We start from the raw sequence: 13,723 nt of genomic DNA, 5'->3' as shown, positions 1-13,723 counted from the left end.
TTTTCCTCCACTACATGTATTTAATACCTTTAGTTACTTTCCAGATGTGGATGAATGATGTGAAATATAATCAAGTGTTAAATCAGACTTTAGTTCCACCTGGAGTAAATCCACCAGCTACCCTGCAGTATACAAAGTCATTCAAACTAGCTGCACCTTTACCAGCTTTGTGAACACTTTAATGATCAAAAACATATCATATATATTATTCTGAAATGGACCAATCTGCACAATGACTACTTTCACTGTCGTTACTTTCACTATATTTTGATGATAATACTTTTCTACTTTCACTTGAGGAACATTTTGAATGCAGGACTTTTACTGTAACAGAGTATTCCTACACTCTGGTACTTCTACTTTTACTCAAGTACAAGATCTGAGTACTTCTACTTTTACTAAGTACAAGATCTGAGTACTTCTACTTTTACTCAAGTACAAGATCTGAGTACTTCTACTTTTACTGAAGTACAAGATCTGAGTACTTCTACTTTTACTCAAGTACAAGATCTGAGTACTTCTACTTTTACTGAAGTACAAGATCTGAGTACTTCTACTTTTACTCAAGTACAAGATCTGAGTACTTCTACTTTTACTCAAGTAGGCTACATGATCTGAGTACTTCTACTTTTACTCAAGTACAAGATCTGAGTACTGGATCCTCACCTGAACTTTGAGGCCCACATCAAGCAAACATGCTGAGAAATATTGTGAAACTCCGCCCCACACTCAGTCTGCCAGATGCTGAAAAACCTGTCCACGCCTTTGTCTCCTCCAGGCTGGACTACTGTAACGCACTTCTCATTGGGATTCCTAGCAAGAACATCCAGAAGCTGCAAAACATCCAGAACACCGCTGCTAGGATCCTGATGAGAGTGCGGAAGTACGAACACATTACACCCATCCTCAAATCACTGCACTGGCTCCCGGTCTCACTCAGGATTGACTACAAAATCACCCTCTTCACTCATCAGTGCATATATGGAGATGCTCCCTCCTACATCAAGGAATTGCTCACCCCACAAACCTCCATGAGGAACCTACGTTCAGTAAAGGCAAACCTCCTCGTCCCACCAAGGACAAAACTGAAGACCCTGGGAGACCGAGCCTTCTGCTCCGCTGCTCCGAGACCGTGGAATGCCCTCCCAAACCAGCTGAGGACAACACAGACTGTAGATGCTTTCAAAAAAGGCTTAAAAACGCATCTTTTTAGAATAGCCATTAACTAGATTTTTAAATCCCTCACATTATGCCATGCCGGCATGAATGTCACAGCTTCTATTATGTTGTTTCAATAGTTTTTATATTGTTTTTAATTGTTTTTGTTGTTTTGTTTCACCCTTTTTAATTTTGTAGCACTTTGAGTTTTGTTTACGCAAATGAAAAGAGCACTTATAAATAAAATATGATTATTATTAGTACTTCTACTTTTACTCAAGTATAAGATCTGAGTACTTCTACTTTTACTCAAGTACCAGATCTGAGTACTTCTACATTTACTTGAGTAACATTTTGAATGTAGGACTTTTACTGTAACAGAGTATGGCAATTGTAATTAAATAAAGTACTTGAATAAATGTATTTTATGATAAAAGGTAAAAATCTATCCAGAAACATTTTAACAAGGCCAAGGTTGGGAGATACCACACATAACAAAACACTACAGATAATAAATATATACCAATATATATATACTCAAGTCATTTGTTATATTTATAGAATGTTTCCTTTGCATTTGTTTTCAAAATTGGCTCTATTTTTTCCATTATATCAGTTTTTATACAATTAATTTAATTCTGAGTGTTAATAAAGTTGAGTTGTGGAGACTGTTCTATTAATGTCATTGTACAGGTAGGAGCAAAATTAAAAAGCAATCCTGCCCGTGTATATCTACACATCAACAGCAACAGCAATATGGTTATACGTACACACATTTGCATACATACGATAAATAAATGCAGTTCAAATCACAGTGTTTAAAAACAGACAGGAAGTGAAATGTGCATATCAGAGGTGATCACTTAACGGGTTATGGCTAGAAAGGATCCGTCTTGTGTAAAACTCTCGCGAGAGTTTGGCTGAATGTCACGTGGCTGAATGTTTACGTTTGGCAGGCAGCCTTTCAGTTACGATCGTCAACATCAGTGGGCCACAGCAAATGATGGCGAGAAGCTAAACTATCTATTAATTATGTCAATGACAGGGAGTGTGATTGTTGAAATAGGGTGTGAGCGGTCTTGCTGGTGTTCAAAGAAGAATGACAACAGCACTGTATGTCACCAACACTATGGTTTATTTTTTATTCACAGGCAAGTCAACGTTGTCGCAGTAAAAGTCCCAAGATAGCTCCTGGTGCAATAAAATGTTCCCTTGCAGTGTTTTACTATTATGTCTGATGTTTCTCTATTAATATTGCTGCTGCATTAATGTGTATGTTGCATCATGTTAGTTACTGCTGTCGATGTGTTTCCGAGACGCTACGATTACAACGAGAGTTACAACGAGAACGTGACGTCATATTTACACAAGACGGATCCTTTCTTGCCATAACCCACTTAACGCAGGCAGCTATATTTGTTTATCTGTAAGTAACGTGTTTTGTGAAACATGTCACGGTAGAGGCAAAAGATACCACTAGGAAATGCATTTCCTGCTGAAAATGCTTGCAAATGCTGTAAGCTGCGCACATTTGTTGCTGAATTTATCAGAAAAAGCTGAATATTGTAACAGTTGAATGACTGTAGCTGCTTTTAGCTACAAACGGCTGAACTTAGCGGAGAAATGCTTTGAATCAGAATTGTTACAGCTCAAATGCACTGATTTTGTTGAAAGCTTGAAAGTGAAATGTTAAACTGGAAGAGTAGGACAAATAGTGATGAAGCTTAATATTTCAAAGAGAAGTTGAAAAGGTTTAAACAACGACAGTAAATGTGTATTAAAGCAACCCTCCTGTGATATATAGCTATGCGTACAAAGATGTTTCAGTGAGGGAGGGGTCAGACTGAGTGAGGAGGAACTCTGTGCTTTGTTTCAGGAGGAAACTCAGTTTTAGTCTCAGATCACTTCCACATGTTCTCCATCAGCTTCGTATGGCACCTTGGACATAACACAAGAAGAACATCCTGTTTTTGTTTTTGAAAGACAAACCTTTATTAATGATCCAAACATTTCATTTGATCACACATCCCATCAGTAAAGTGTGTTCAATGATTTCATGATCAGTTTCTCTTTCTCCACACCATGAATGTGTTTCATCTCAGCTATTTCAAACAGAATCAGACATGATGTCCTTATTGATTATTATCATGATAAGTTATGTTCTGTAAAACATCAGAGTGCCCACTTTCTATTTGGACAACAACAACAACAACAACAACAATTAGTCTGCAAACAATAACTGTAATATTATACAATGTATTTCCCGAGCAAAGACTCTAAGCTATTTACAGCAGAATAATAAATGATGTATTGATTATGATCATGACAGGAAGTAATATCATTTTTAATTAAACATGTGATGATGAAATAAGTGTTATAACCATCTGGGAACTCATGTGTAGTTAATTTGGGCAACAATAACATTTAACCTGTCAGAATAATACATGTGATTATAAATGTCTCTGTTGTTTTAGAACCAGAATAAAATGTGTAGAATAAAAGAAGCTCTGCTGCTTTCTCTCTGAAGACTCGTGCATTACAAGAGAAACAACAACAAGAATCAAAAGAAATATCCAACACATATTTAGAGCAAAGTTTACAAATCAGTTCAGGTGAACAAGGATCCTCCTGAGCAGTGACAGCCTCCATGGCTACACAGACACAGGAAGGAGCCGGAAGAAAGTCCAACATCTACAGAACAACTCGTGAGAAGATGTTGAAGCACATCCCATCATGTTTGATTGACAGCTGATCTCTGCAGTGAAGACATGGACAATCAGCTCTGATGGACACACGGTGAGTTTAAGAAGTAGAAGAGTTCCTCCAAGGACTTCAGGCTATTTGAGTTTACAAAACTCAGCAGTGACTCCATAATAAAGACAAACTCCAGCATGTAGCGGCTGAGTGAACGTGGTCTGGACTCTGTGGAGGAGAGTCATGGTTTCAGAGACGCTGTAGAAGGACAGAACACCTGCTCTGTGATCCAGGTACACTCCTACTCTGGAGGACAGAGGACCTGAGACGGGAGTTTTGATACTGTTGTAAAGAAATGAATAACTGTTTTGGTAACAAACTAAGGACCAAGATTTGTCATTGAGTCCAAATAAACTTTCCCCCCCCCCCCCTGCTCTGCTGATATTCTTGTATGAGACTGCTACATCAACTCCTCTCCCTCTCCGCTCCACCTCCCAGTAACAACGTCCAGTCAGACTCTCTCTACTCAGGACCTGACGAAACCTAGTGAATCTGTCTGGGTGACTGGAATAAGACTGATGTTGTTTCATGTGTGTTGCTTTTCTGCTCCCCTCAGATAATACCAGCTGTGTGTCTGCTGTGTTTGGATCAAGAGTGATCTCCTGTGAATATGTTAAGAACCCAGCTCTGGAGGTGGGCTCTGCTGCTGGCAGTAAAACCTCCACTTCAGTCGGTGAGACGTTTGTCCATTCCTCTCTCAGGAGGACGTCCTGTAGTTTGTCTCTGACTGCTGACAGGGCCTCCGTCACGTCCTCAAAGTATCTCAGAGGACGGATGTTGATGCTGGAGGAGTGTGTAGCTTCACTGAGGGCTGGCAGTGAGGAGGGGTAGCTGAGCAGAAAGTGGTTGTGATCCTCTGTGTGAGACAGCAGCTTCAGCTCAGCGTCTCTCCTCTTCAGCTCAGAGATCTCCTGCTCCAGCTTCTCCTGGAGCTCTCTGACTCCACTCACTTCTCTCTCCTGCTGGGATCTGAGCTGCTGCTTCACATCAGAGCTTCTTTTCTCCATGAGACGGATCAGCTCAGTGAACATCTTCTCACTGTCCTCCACTGCTTTCTCAGCAGAGCCATTGACGGCCTCCACCTCCTGCTGAAGCAGCTTCACCTCCTTCTCTCCGTCCTGGATTCTCTGCTGGATGTTTAGTCGACTCCCCTCCAGCTCTCTCTGCCTCTCAGTCCTCTCTGCTGCAGCTGACACCGTGTCGTGTCCTTTGTGTTCGTCCACAGAGCAGAGAGAACAGATACTCTGCTGATCAGTGCGGCAGAACAGCTTCATCACCTCGTCGTGACGAGAGCAGATGTTCTCCTGGAGCTTCTTGGAGGGCTCCACCAGCTTGTGTTTTTTTAATTGAGCTACGTTATAATGAGACTGGAGGTGTTTCTTGCAGTAAGATATAAGACACACGAGGCAGGACTTACAGGCTCTCAGTTTCCTCCCAGTGCAGACATCACAGGACACATCTCCAGCTCCAGCATAGCAGAGATCAGCAGGAGCAGGTGGGGGTCCAGTCTTCTTCAGCTCCTCCACTAAAGCTGCTAACATGGTGTTTTTCAGCAGGACAGGCCTCGGTGTGAAGCTCTGCCTGCACTGAGGGCAGCTGTGGATTAGCTCTCCATCCCAGTGCTGTTTAATACACTTCATGCAGTAGCTGTGTCCACAGGGAATAGTGACCGGATCCTTCAGTAGATCCAGACAGATGGAACAAGAGAAGGTTTCCCGGTCCAGCTGAACTCCTTTCTGCGCCATTTCACCTCTCAGTAGCAGCGAGTGTGTGAGTTTCACTTCGTGAGAGCTGAAACTCGTGTGACTGGTTATCTGAACAGCATGTGTGTGTGCAGTGAATGTGGCTTATCAGCTCTTGTACTTTACCCTCATGTTGGTTACACCCAGTGCTTAATTTGTAAATCATAAGGTGCCGGAATGCAAAGTACATATGACAGCTCTGGGATGACGAGACGCGTACAGGTCCCGGAACGTATACAGAAAAGGTGCTGAAAACAACATGAAAATGTCCACTTGCAACGCTGTGGGACTTACAAGCCTCAATTTCAAATAGTATCCATGTATAAATGTTATGACGATAATTTATAATTGTTTAGGCTAGTACGCACAACATAGGCAAATGCCCACATCACCACAAGTGGGACTTCAGTATACAGCCAGCAATTAATTTCTCAACAGGTTTAACGTGTAAAAAAAATATTTATTAGGCCTATTCAAAGATTGGCACGGCGGCCTATTAATAGACAGTATGTTTGCTCACCATATTTAGTTGTTTAAAACACCCCACATCACGAGCATGTCCGGATTGTCCTCTATCTCTTTTTTTCTGCTTTTACTGCGTGTGTCTGTGGCAGTTCTGTGTCCTTTGGCCACCCAGGACCTCACGTACGGGACTGGATTGAATTTAGCCAGGGGGGGTCCAACAAGATTTAGGAAGAGTAAAGATGACATGGTGGATGTGAGCAAAGAGCTACGGTTGGGAGTGCAAATCAAGTTCATTTGAGAAAATCCGCGCTCACATTCAGCACTTGCAATGGGAATGCTGTTGACAGCAACAAGTAACTCCATCAGCTCATCGGGGGTGTCTTTACCATCTGAGTCTCTGTACGTTCTGTAGGCCCGTATGACTGCGCGCGGGTTGGCAATGTTGAAGCGCTGACACAGTGACTCGACCTCAGTCTCTCCATACAGCGCACCTGCGTCCTCGGGACTGCGGTCAAGTGAGCCTACGCTACGTTTCTGTTGGTCAAGTGAGCCGTCCCAAAATTGAAAGTTCGCCCGTATTACGAGTTTTACGGTAAAAATGAAGTCGGCGAGTCTTTACTGGCGTGTAGCAACATCCTGTTTTCAGAATAAAACGAGATATTGTAACGATCCCAGAAAATGTCGGAGACAGGGATGTATTCCTCAGTTAGGCGTCTTCCCGTCCTTGTTTATTAAAGAACACACACATCAACAGGGACACATGTGTCTCTCTCTTATGGACGTCCATGAACTAGCAAGCAGCAGACTGCGGTTACATAACTTCCGGTCTTAGACCGGAAGTCACCCTCCAGACTGCAGTCAGGCTGCAATAAATTAAAATAGAGCTGTCAGTATGATCAAATCCTAATTTTGAATCATTAGTTTACATGATCTTTGAAACATTGAGCTAAAAAACAAATATTTCTTCATTCTCAAATTATAAATCAGATTGTCTTGTAATCTAGGAGAAACACTGCTCAAATAGGACATTTTGGATAGCTTTTATTATGAAATTAAACATCAGATTAACATGAAATTTCATGAGTAGCTCACTGAGGTGGTCTACTATCACACTGAATCGAAGAACTTCTGTGGAAGCAAAGATTTGTGGAAATATTGCAATTTGAAATCAGGAACAACACTGTTCAAATTCCACATTTTACATAGCTTTTATTCTGAAATTCCACATCAGATTGTTATGAAATTTTATGAGCAGCTATCTGAGGTGGTCTACTATCACACTGAATCGAGGAACTTCTGTGGAAGCAAAGATTTTAGGAAATATTGAAATTTGAAATCAGGAGGAACACTGTTCAAATTCCACATTTTACATAGCTTTTATTCTGAAATTCCACATCAGATTGTTATCAAATTTCATGAGCAGCAATCTGAGGTGGTCTAATATCACACTGAATCAAAGAACTTCTGTGGAAGCAAAGATTTGAGGAAATATTGAAATTTGAAATCAGGAGCAACACTGTTCAAATTCCACTTTTTGGATTGGTTTTATTCTGAAATTCCACATCAGATTGACATGAAATTTTATGAGCAGCTATCTGAGGTGGTCTACTATCACACCGAATAGAAGAACTTCTGTGAAAGCAACGATTTTAGGAAATATTGAAATTTGAAATCAGGAGCAACACTGTTCAAATTCCACATTTTACATAGCTTTTATTCTGAAATTCCACATCAGATTGTTATGAAATTTTATGAGCAGCTATCTGAGGTGGTCTACTATCACACTGAATCGAAGAACTTCTGTGGAAGCAAAGATTTGTGGAAATATTGCAATTTGTAATCAGGAGCAACACTGTTCATATTCCACTTTTTACATAGCTTTTATTCTGAAATTCCACATCAGATTGTTATGAAATTTTATGAGCAGCTATCTGAGGTGGTCTACTATCACACTGAATTGAAGAACTTCTGTGGAAGCAAAGATTTTAGGAAATATTGAAATTTGAAATCAGGAGCAACACTGTTCAAATTCCACTTTTTACATAGCTTTTATTCTGAAATTCCACATCAGATTGTTATGAAATTTTATGAGCAGCTATCTGAGGTGGTCTACTATCACACTGAATCGAAGAACTTCTGTGGAAGCAAAGATTTGAGGAAATATTGAAATTTGAAATCAGGAGCAACACTTTTCAAATTCCACTTTTTGGATTGGTTTTATTCTGAAATTCCACATCAGATTGACATGAAATTTTATGAGCAGCTATCTGAGGTGGTCTACTATCACACCGAATAGAAGAACTTCTGTGAAAGCAAAGATTTTAGGAAATATTGAAATTTGAAATCAGGAGGAACACTGTTCAAATTCCACATTTTACATAGCTTTTATTCTGAAATTCCACATCAGATTGTTATGAAATTTTATGAGCAGCTATCTGAGGTGGTCTACTATCACACTGAATCGAAGAACTTCTGTGGAAGCAAAGATTTGAGGAAATATTTAAATTTGAAATCAGGAGCAACACTGTTCAAATTCCACTTTTTGGATTGGTTTTATTCTGAAATTCCACATCAGATTGACATGAAATTTTATGAGCAGCTATCTGAGGTGGTCTACTATCACACCGAATAGAAGAACTTCTGTGAAAGCAACGATTTTAGGAAATATTGAAATTTGAAATCAGGAGCAACACTGTTCAAATTCCACTTTTTGGATTGGTTTTATTCTGAAATTCCACATCAGATTGTTATGAAATTTTATGAGCAGCTATCTGAGGTGGTCTACTATCACACTGAATCGAAGAACTTCTGTGGAAGCAAAGATTTGAGGAAATATTGAAATTTGAAATCAGGAGCAACACTGTTCAAATTCCACTTTTTGGATTGGTTTTATTCTGAAATTCCACATCAGATTGACATGAAATTTTATGAGCAGCTATCTGAGGTGGTCTACTATCACACCGAATAGAAGAACTTCTGTGAAAGCAAAGATTTTAGGAAATATTGAAATTTGAAATCAGGAGGAACACTGTTCAAATTCCACATTTTACATAGCTTTTATTCTGAAATTCCACATCAGATTGTTATGAAATTTTATGAGCAGCTATCTGAGGTGGTCTACTATCACACTGAATTGAAGAACTTCTGTGGAAGCAAAGATTTTAGGAAATATTGAAATTTGAAATCAGGAGCAACACTGTTCAAATTCCACTTTTTGGATTGGTTTTATTCTGAAATTCCACATCAGATTGTTATGAAATTTTATGAGCAGCTATCTGAGGTGGTCTACTATCACACTGAATCGAAGAACTTCTGTGGAAGCAAAGATTTGAGGAAATATTGAAATTTGAAATCAGGAGCAACACTGTTCAAATTCCACTTTTTGGATTGGTTTTATTCTGAAATTCCACATCAGATTGACATGAAATTTTATGAGCAGCTATCTGAGGTGGTCTACTATCACACCGAATAGAAGAACTTCTGTGAAAGCAAAGATTTTAGGAAATATTGAAATTTGAAATCAGGAGGAACACTGTTCAAATTCCACATTTTACATAGCTTTTATTCTGAAATTCCACATCAGATTGTTATGAAATTTTATGAGCAGCTATCTGAGGTGGTCTACTATCACACTGAATTGAAGAACTTCTGTGGAAGCAAAGATTTTAGGAAATATTGAAATTTGAAATCAGGAGCAACACTGTTCAAATTCCACTTTTTGGATTGGTTTTATTCTGAAATTCCACATCAGATTGTTATGAAATTTTATGAGCAGCTATCTGAGGTGGTCTACTATCACACTGAATCGAAGAACTTCTGTGGAAGCAAAGATTTGAGGAAATATTGAAATTTGAAATCAGGAGCAACACTGTTCAAATTCCACTTTTTGGATTGGTTTTATTCTGAAATTCCACATCAGATTGACATGAAATTTTATGAGCAGCTATCTGAGGTGGTCTACTATCACACCGAATAGAAGAACTTCTGTGAAAGCAAAGATTTTAGGAAATATTGAAATTTGAAATCAGGAGGAACACTGTTCAAATTCCACATTTTACATAGCTTTTATTCTGAAATTCCACATCAGATTGTTATGAAATTTTATGAGCAGCTATCTGAGGTGGTCTACTATCACACTGAATTGAAGAACTTCTGTGGAAGCAAAGATTTTAGGAAATATTGAAATTTGAAATCAGGAGCAACACTGTTCAAATTCCACTTTTTGGATTGGTTTTATTCTGAAATTCCACATCAGATTGTTATGAAATTTTATGAGCAGCTATCTGAGGTGGTCTACTATCACACTGAATCGAAGAACTTCTGTGGAAGCAAAGATTTGAGGAAATATTGAAATTTGAAATCAGGAGCAACACTGTTCAAATTCCACTTTTTGGATTGGTTTTATTCTGAAATTCCACATCAGATTGACATGAAATTTTATGAGCAGCTATCTGAGGTGGTCTACTATCACACCGAATAGAAGAACTTCTGTGAAAGCAAAGATTTTAGGAAATATTGAAATTTGAAATCAGGAGGAACACTGTTCAAATTCCACATTTTACATAGCTTTTATTCTGAAATTCCACATCAGATTGTTATGAAATTTTATGAGCAGCTATCTGAGGTGGTCTACTATCACACTGAATCGAAGAACTTCTGTGGAAGCAAAGATTTGTGGAAATATTGCAATTTGTAATCAGGAGCAACACTGTTCATATTCCACTTTTTACATAGCTTTTATTCTGAAATTCCACATCAGATTGTTATGAAATTTTATGAGCAGCTATCTGAGGTGGTCTACTATCACACTGAATTGAAGAACTTCTGTGGAAGCAAAGATTTTAGGAAATATTGAAATTTGAAATCAGGAGCAACACTGTTCAAATTCCACTTTTTACATAGCTTTTATTCTGAAATTCCACATCAGATTGTTATGAAATTTTATGAGCAGCTATCTGAGGTGGTCTACTATCACACTGAATCGAGGAACTTCTGTGGAAGCAAAGATTTTAGGAAATATTGAAATTTGAAATCAGGAGCAACACTGTTCAAATTCCACATTTTGGATTGGTTTTATTCTGAAATTCCACATCAGATTGTTATGAAATTTATAATAATGTAATATATAATAGATAGATAGATAGTCTTTGTTGCTCATCTATTTAATAAGCTATTCTGATATCTTATTTCTTAGGCTGTAAAGGATCTTTTGCATCCCCCAGTCCTCCTTTGAATGTTCTATTTGTAACAGAGCCAGCCACACCTTAGGCCCTTTAAGGCCTAGTTAACACATTTAGTTTTTCATTAATGCTATTTCCAATATTCAACTACAACTTATCAGACTTGCAGTTATGAGACTCCTGCCTCATTGTCATAGTTTGGGGGGATCTTTTTGTGGTTTCCGCTTTCTAATCTGCTTTCAAAACCATCTCATCATAATCATAATGGTCAGTTAGTTAAGGAAGAGGCCTTCAACCCTAGGAACACAGTTCACACAGTTAAACATGGTGGTGGGAGCATCAAGCTATGGGGCTGTTTAGCAGCCTCAGGCACAGGGAGCCTTGTTCGGGTGCAGGGAATCATGAAAAAAGAATATTATGTTGACATTTTGAGGGATAATATGCAGAAATCTGCTCGTAGTCTGTCCTTAGGTTGTCGCTCGGTCTTCCAACAAGACAATGACCCGAAGCATACATCAAAATTGGTCCAACAGTTCCTGAAGGATACCAAAACCAAGGTCCTGGAGTGGCCCGCACAGAGTCCAGACCTCAATCCTATTGAGAATCTTTGGAGGGTGCTGAAAGTGAACGTCCATGCTCGGAAACCACGCAATTAGGACCAGCTGGAACAATTTGCAAAGGAAGAATGGGCCAAAATCCCTCAGGTGACCTGTGCCAACCTAGTGAAGAACTATTTTAAGAGGTTGTTTTCAGTTGTGGCTCAGAAAGGGTACACCATTGACAATTAATGGCCAGGGGGCTAATAATTTTGGATTTCTCATTTCTGCCCTTTTTTTGTTTAAACTGATTGTATCAATAAAGTATTCTAATCAAAAATGTCAAATTATGTCTTTAGAGTCCATTTGTTTTCACATTAACAAATATGTGTTGTTAATGGCCATTTCCATGGAGAAATCAAACGTTTTGTCTAATTTCATAAGGGGGGGCTAATAATTTTGGTCACAACTGTAAATGCATATATCTCTCTCGCTCTCTCGCTCTCTCGCTCTCTCTCTCTCTCTCTCACACACACACACATATGCGCACGCACGCACGCACACAAACCTGTAAAGCAAAATACCTACTACAGCACTAGTAAATTTAAATATAAAAGAGAGGTCAAAAGGTTAGACCAATCGAAGTCAAAGGATCAAAGAGGGTCATCAGTTCAAAGACTCAAAATTGCACTCAACTACAATATTTTTTTCCCTTTGTGCCAAAGTACATATATACAGGTGCATGTAGCTTGCTTTGCTTCTCATTGTTTCAGCAAAAATTAAAAGACTTTTCTGCAAAGGAGGATCTGTCCTACAGTCCTCTGAGGATGAGGAGGACATGTCCAGCTGGAATGACACAGGTATTGAGGAGCCAGGTGTTTTCTCCCATTGATCCCCCCCCCCCGCCTCCCCACACACACACACACACACACACACACGCACACGCACACGCACACACACCTGTATGACCAAGTACACTCTACAGTACTTGTAAATTTTAAAAAAAGAGAGGTCGAAGGGTCGAAGTCAAAGGATCAAAGAAGGATCAGTTCAAACAATCAAAGAAGCACTCTATTACACTCAAATACCGAATTTTGTGTTGGTTTTTACTGCAGTATGTTCATTTAGGTGCTGTTGCTGCCAACCTATAAATGCATAATGCATGAATGCATTTCTGAAAAATGCATTTATGCATAAATTTAGTTTCTGCATTTATGAAATACTGCTGCATGTAGGCTGTTGATGCAAACCTATAAATGCATCTCTCTCTCTCTCTCTCTCTCTCTCTCTCTCTCTCTCTCTCTCTCTCTCTCTCTCTCTCTCTCTCTCTCTCTCTCTCTCTCTCTCTCTCTCACACACATGCGCACGCACGCAAACACGCACGCACACACACCTGTAAAGCCAAATACCTACTACAGCACTAGTAAATTTAAAAATACAAGAGAGGTCAAAAGGTTAGACCAATCGAAGTTAAAAGGATCAAAGAAGGATCAGTTCAAACTATCAAAGAAGCACTCAATTACACTCAAATACCGAATTTCTTTATAACACACACTAAACTAACATGTAAAAAATACTTTTATGTATCAAAACCGAATTAAAATTTATTTTACCATAGCTCCAGCAAGTTATATTTATTTTGATCTTACAATCTCCTTTGTACTCCTTTGGCTTTAAACTTTTTTTTATTGTCCAAGCGTTTGTAGTTGCCGAAGCCTTCAGAGACAATCTAAAAGTCTTTGAACAAGTGGCCTCCAGTAACCCTCTCACACCTCCTACCGTAATTACGCATATCAGCGCAAAGCCCCAACTGTTATAGTAGCTTTCCAAAGTCGTTTCAATTGCGCGAAATGGCCATTTACTATGTGAGTTACGGCGATATCAATAT

At 39.1% G+C, this 13,723-nt stretch overlaps 1 protein-coding gene across 1 annotated transcript; it reads right to left on the bottom strand.

Moving 5' to 3' along the window:
- Nucleotides 1-3,125: 3,125 nt before the first annotated feature.
- Nucleotides 3,126-5,805, bottom strand: LOC307044734 (tripartite motif-containing protein 16-like). The gene has a single exon (XM_079690050.1). The coding sequence runs from the start codon at nucleotides 5,655-5,657 to the stop codon at nucleotides 3,996-3,998; it is 1,662 nt and encodes a 553-aa protein (XP_079546176.1). The 5' UTR covers nucleotides 5,658-5,805; the 3' UTR covers nucleotides 3,126-3,995.
- Nucleotides 5,806-13,723: the final 7,918 nt, after the last annotated feature.

The sequence above is a fragment of the Notothenia rossii genome (genome assembly GCF_949606895.1).
Source record: "Notothenia rossii genome assembly, chromosome: 6".
NCBI lineage: Eukaryota > Metazoa > Chordata > Actinopteri > Perciformes > Nototheniidae > Notothenia > Notothenia rossii.
The sequence above is the reverse complement of the archived record's forward strand: the minus strand, read 5'-3'. Positions and strand labels throughout refer to the sequence as shown.

Bases quoted from the DNA above. Each gene is read 5' to 3' on its own strand.
- LOC307044734 (XM_079690050.1), bottom strand. From the start codon at position 5,657: ATGGCGCAGAAAGGAGTTCAGCTGGACCGGGAAACCTTCTCTTGTTCC.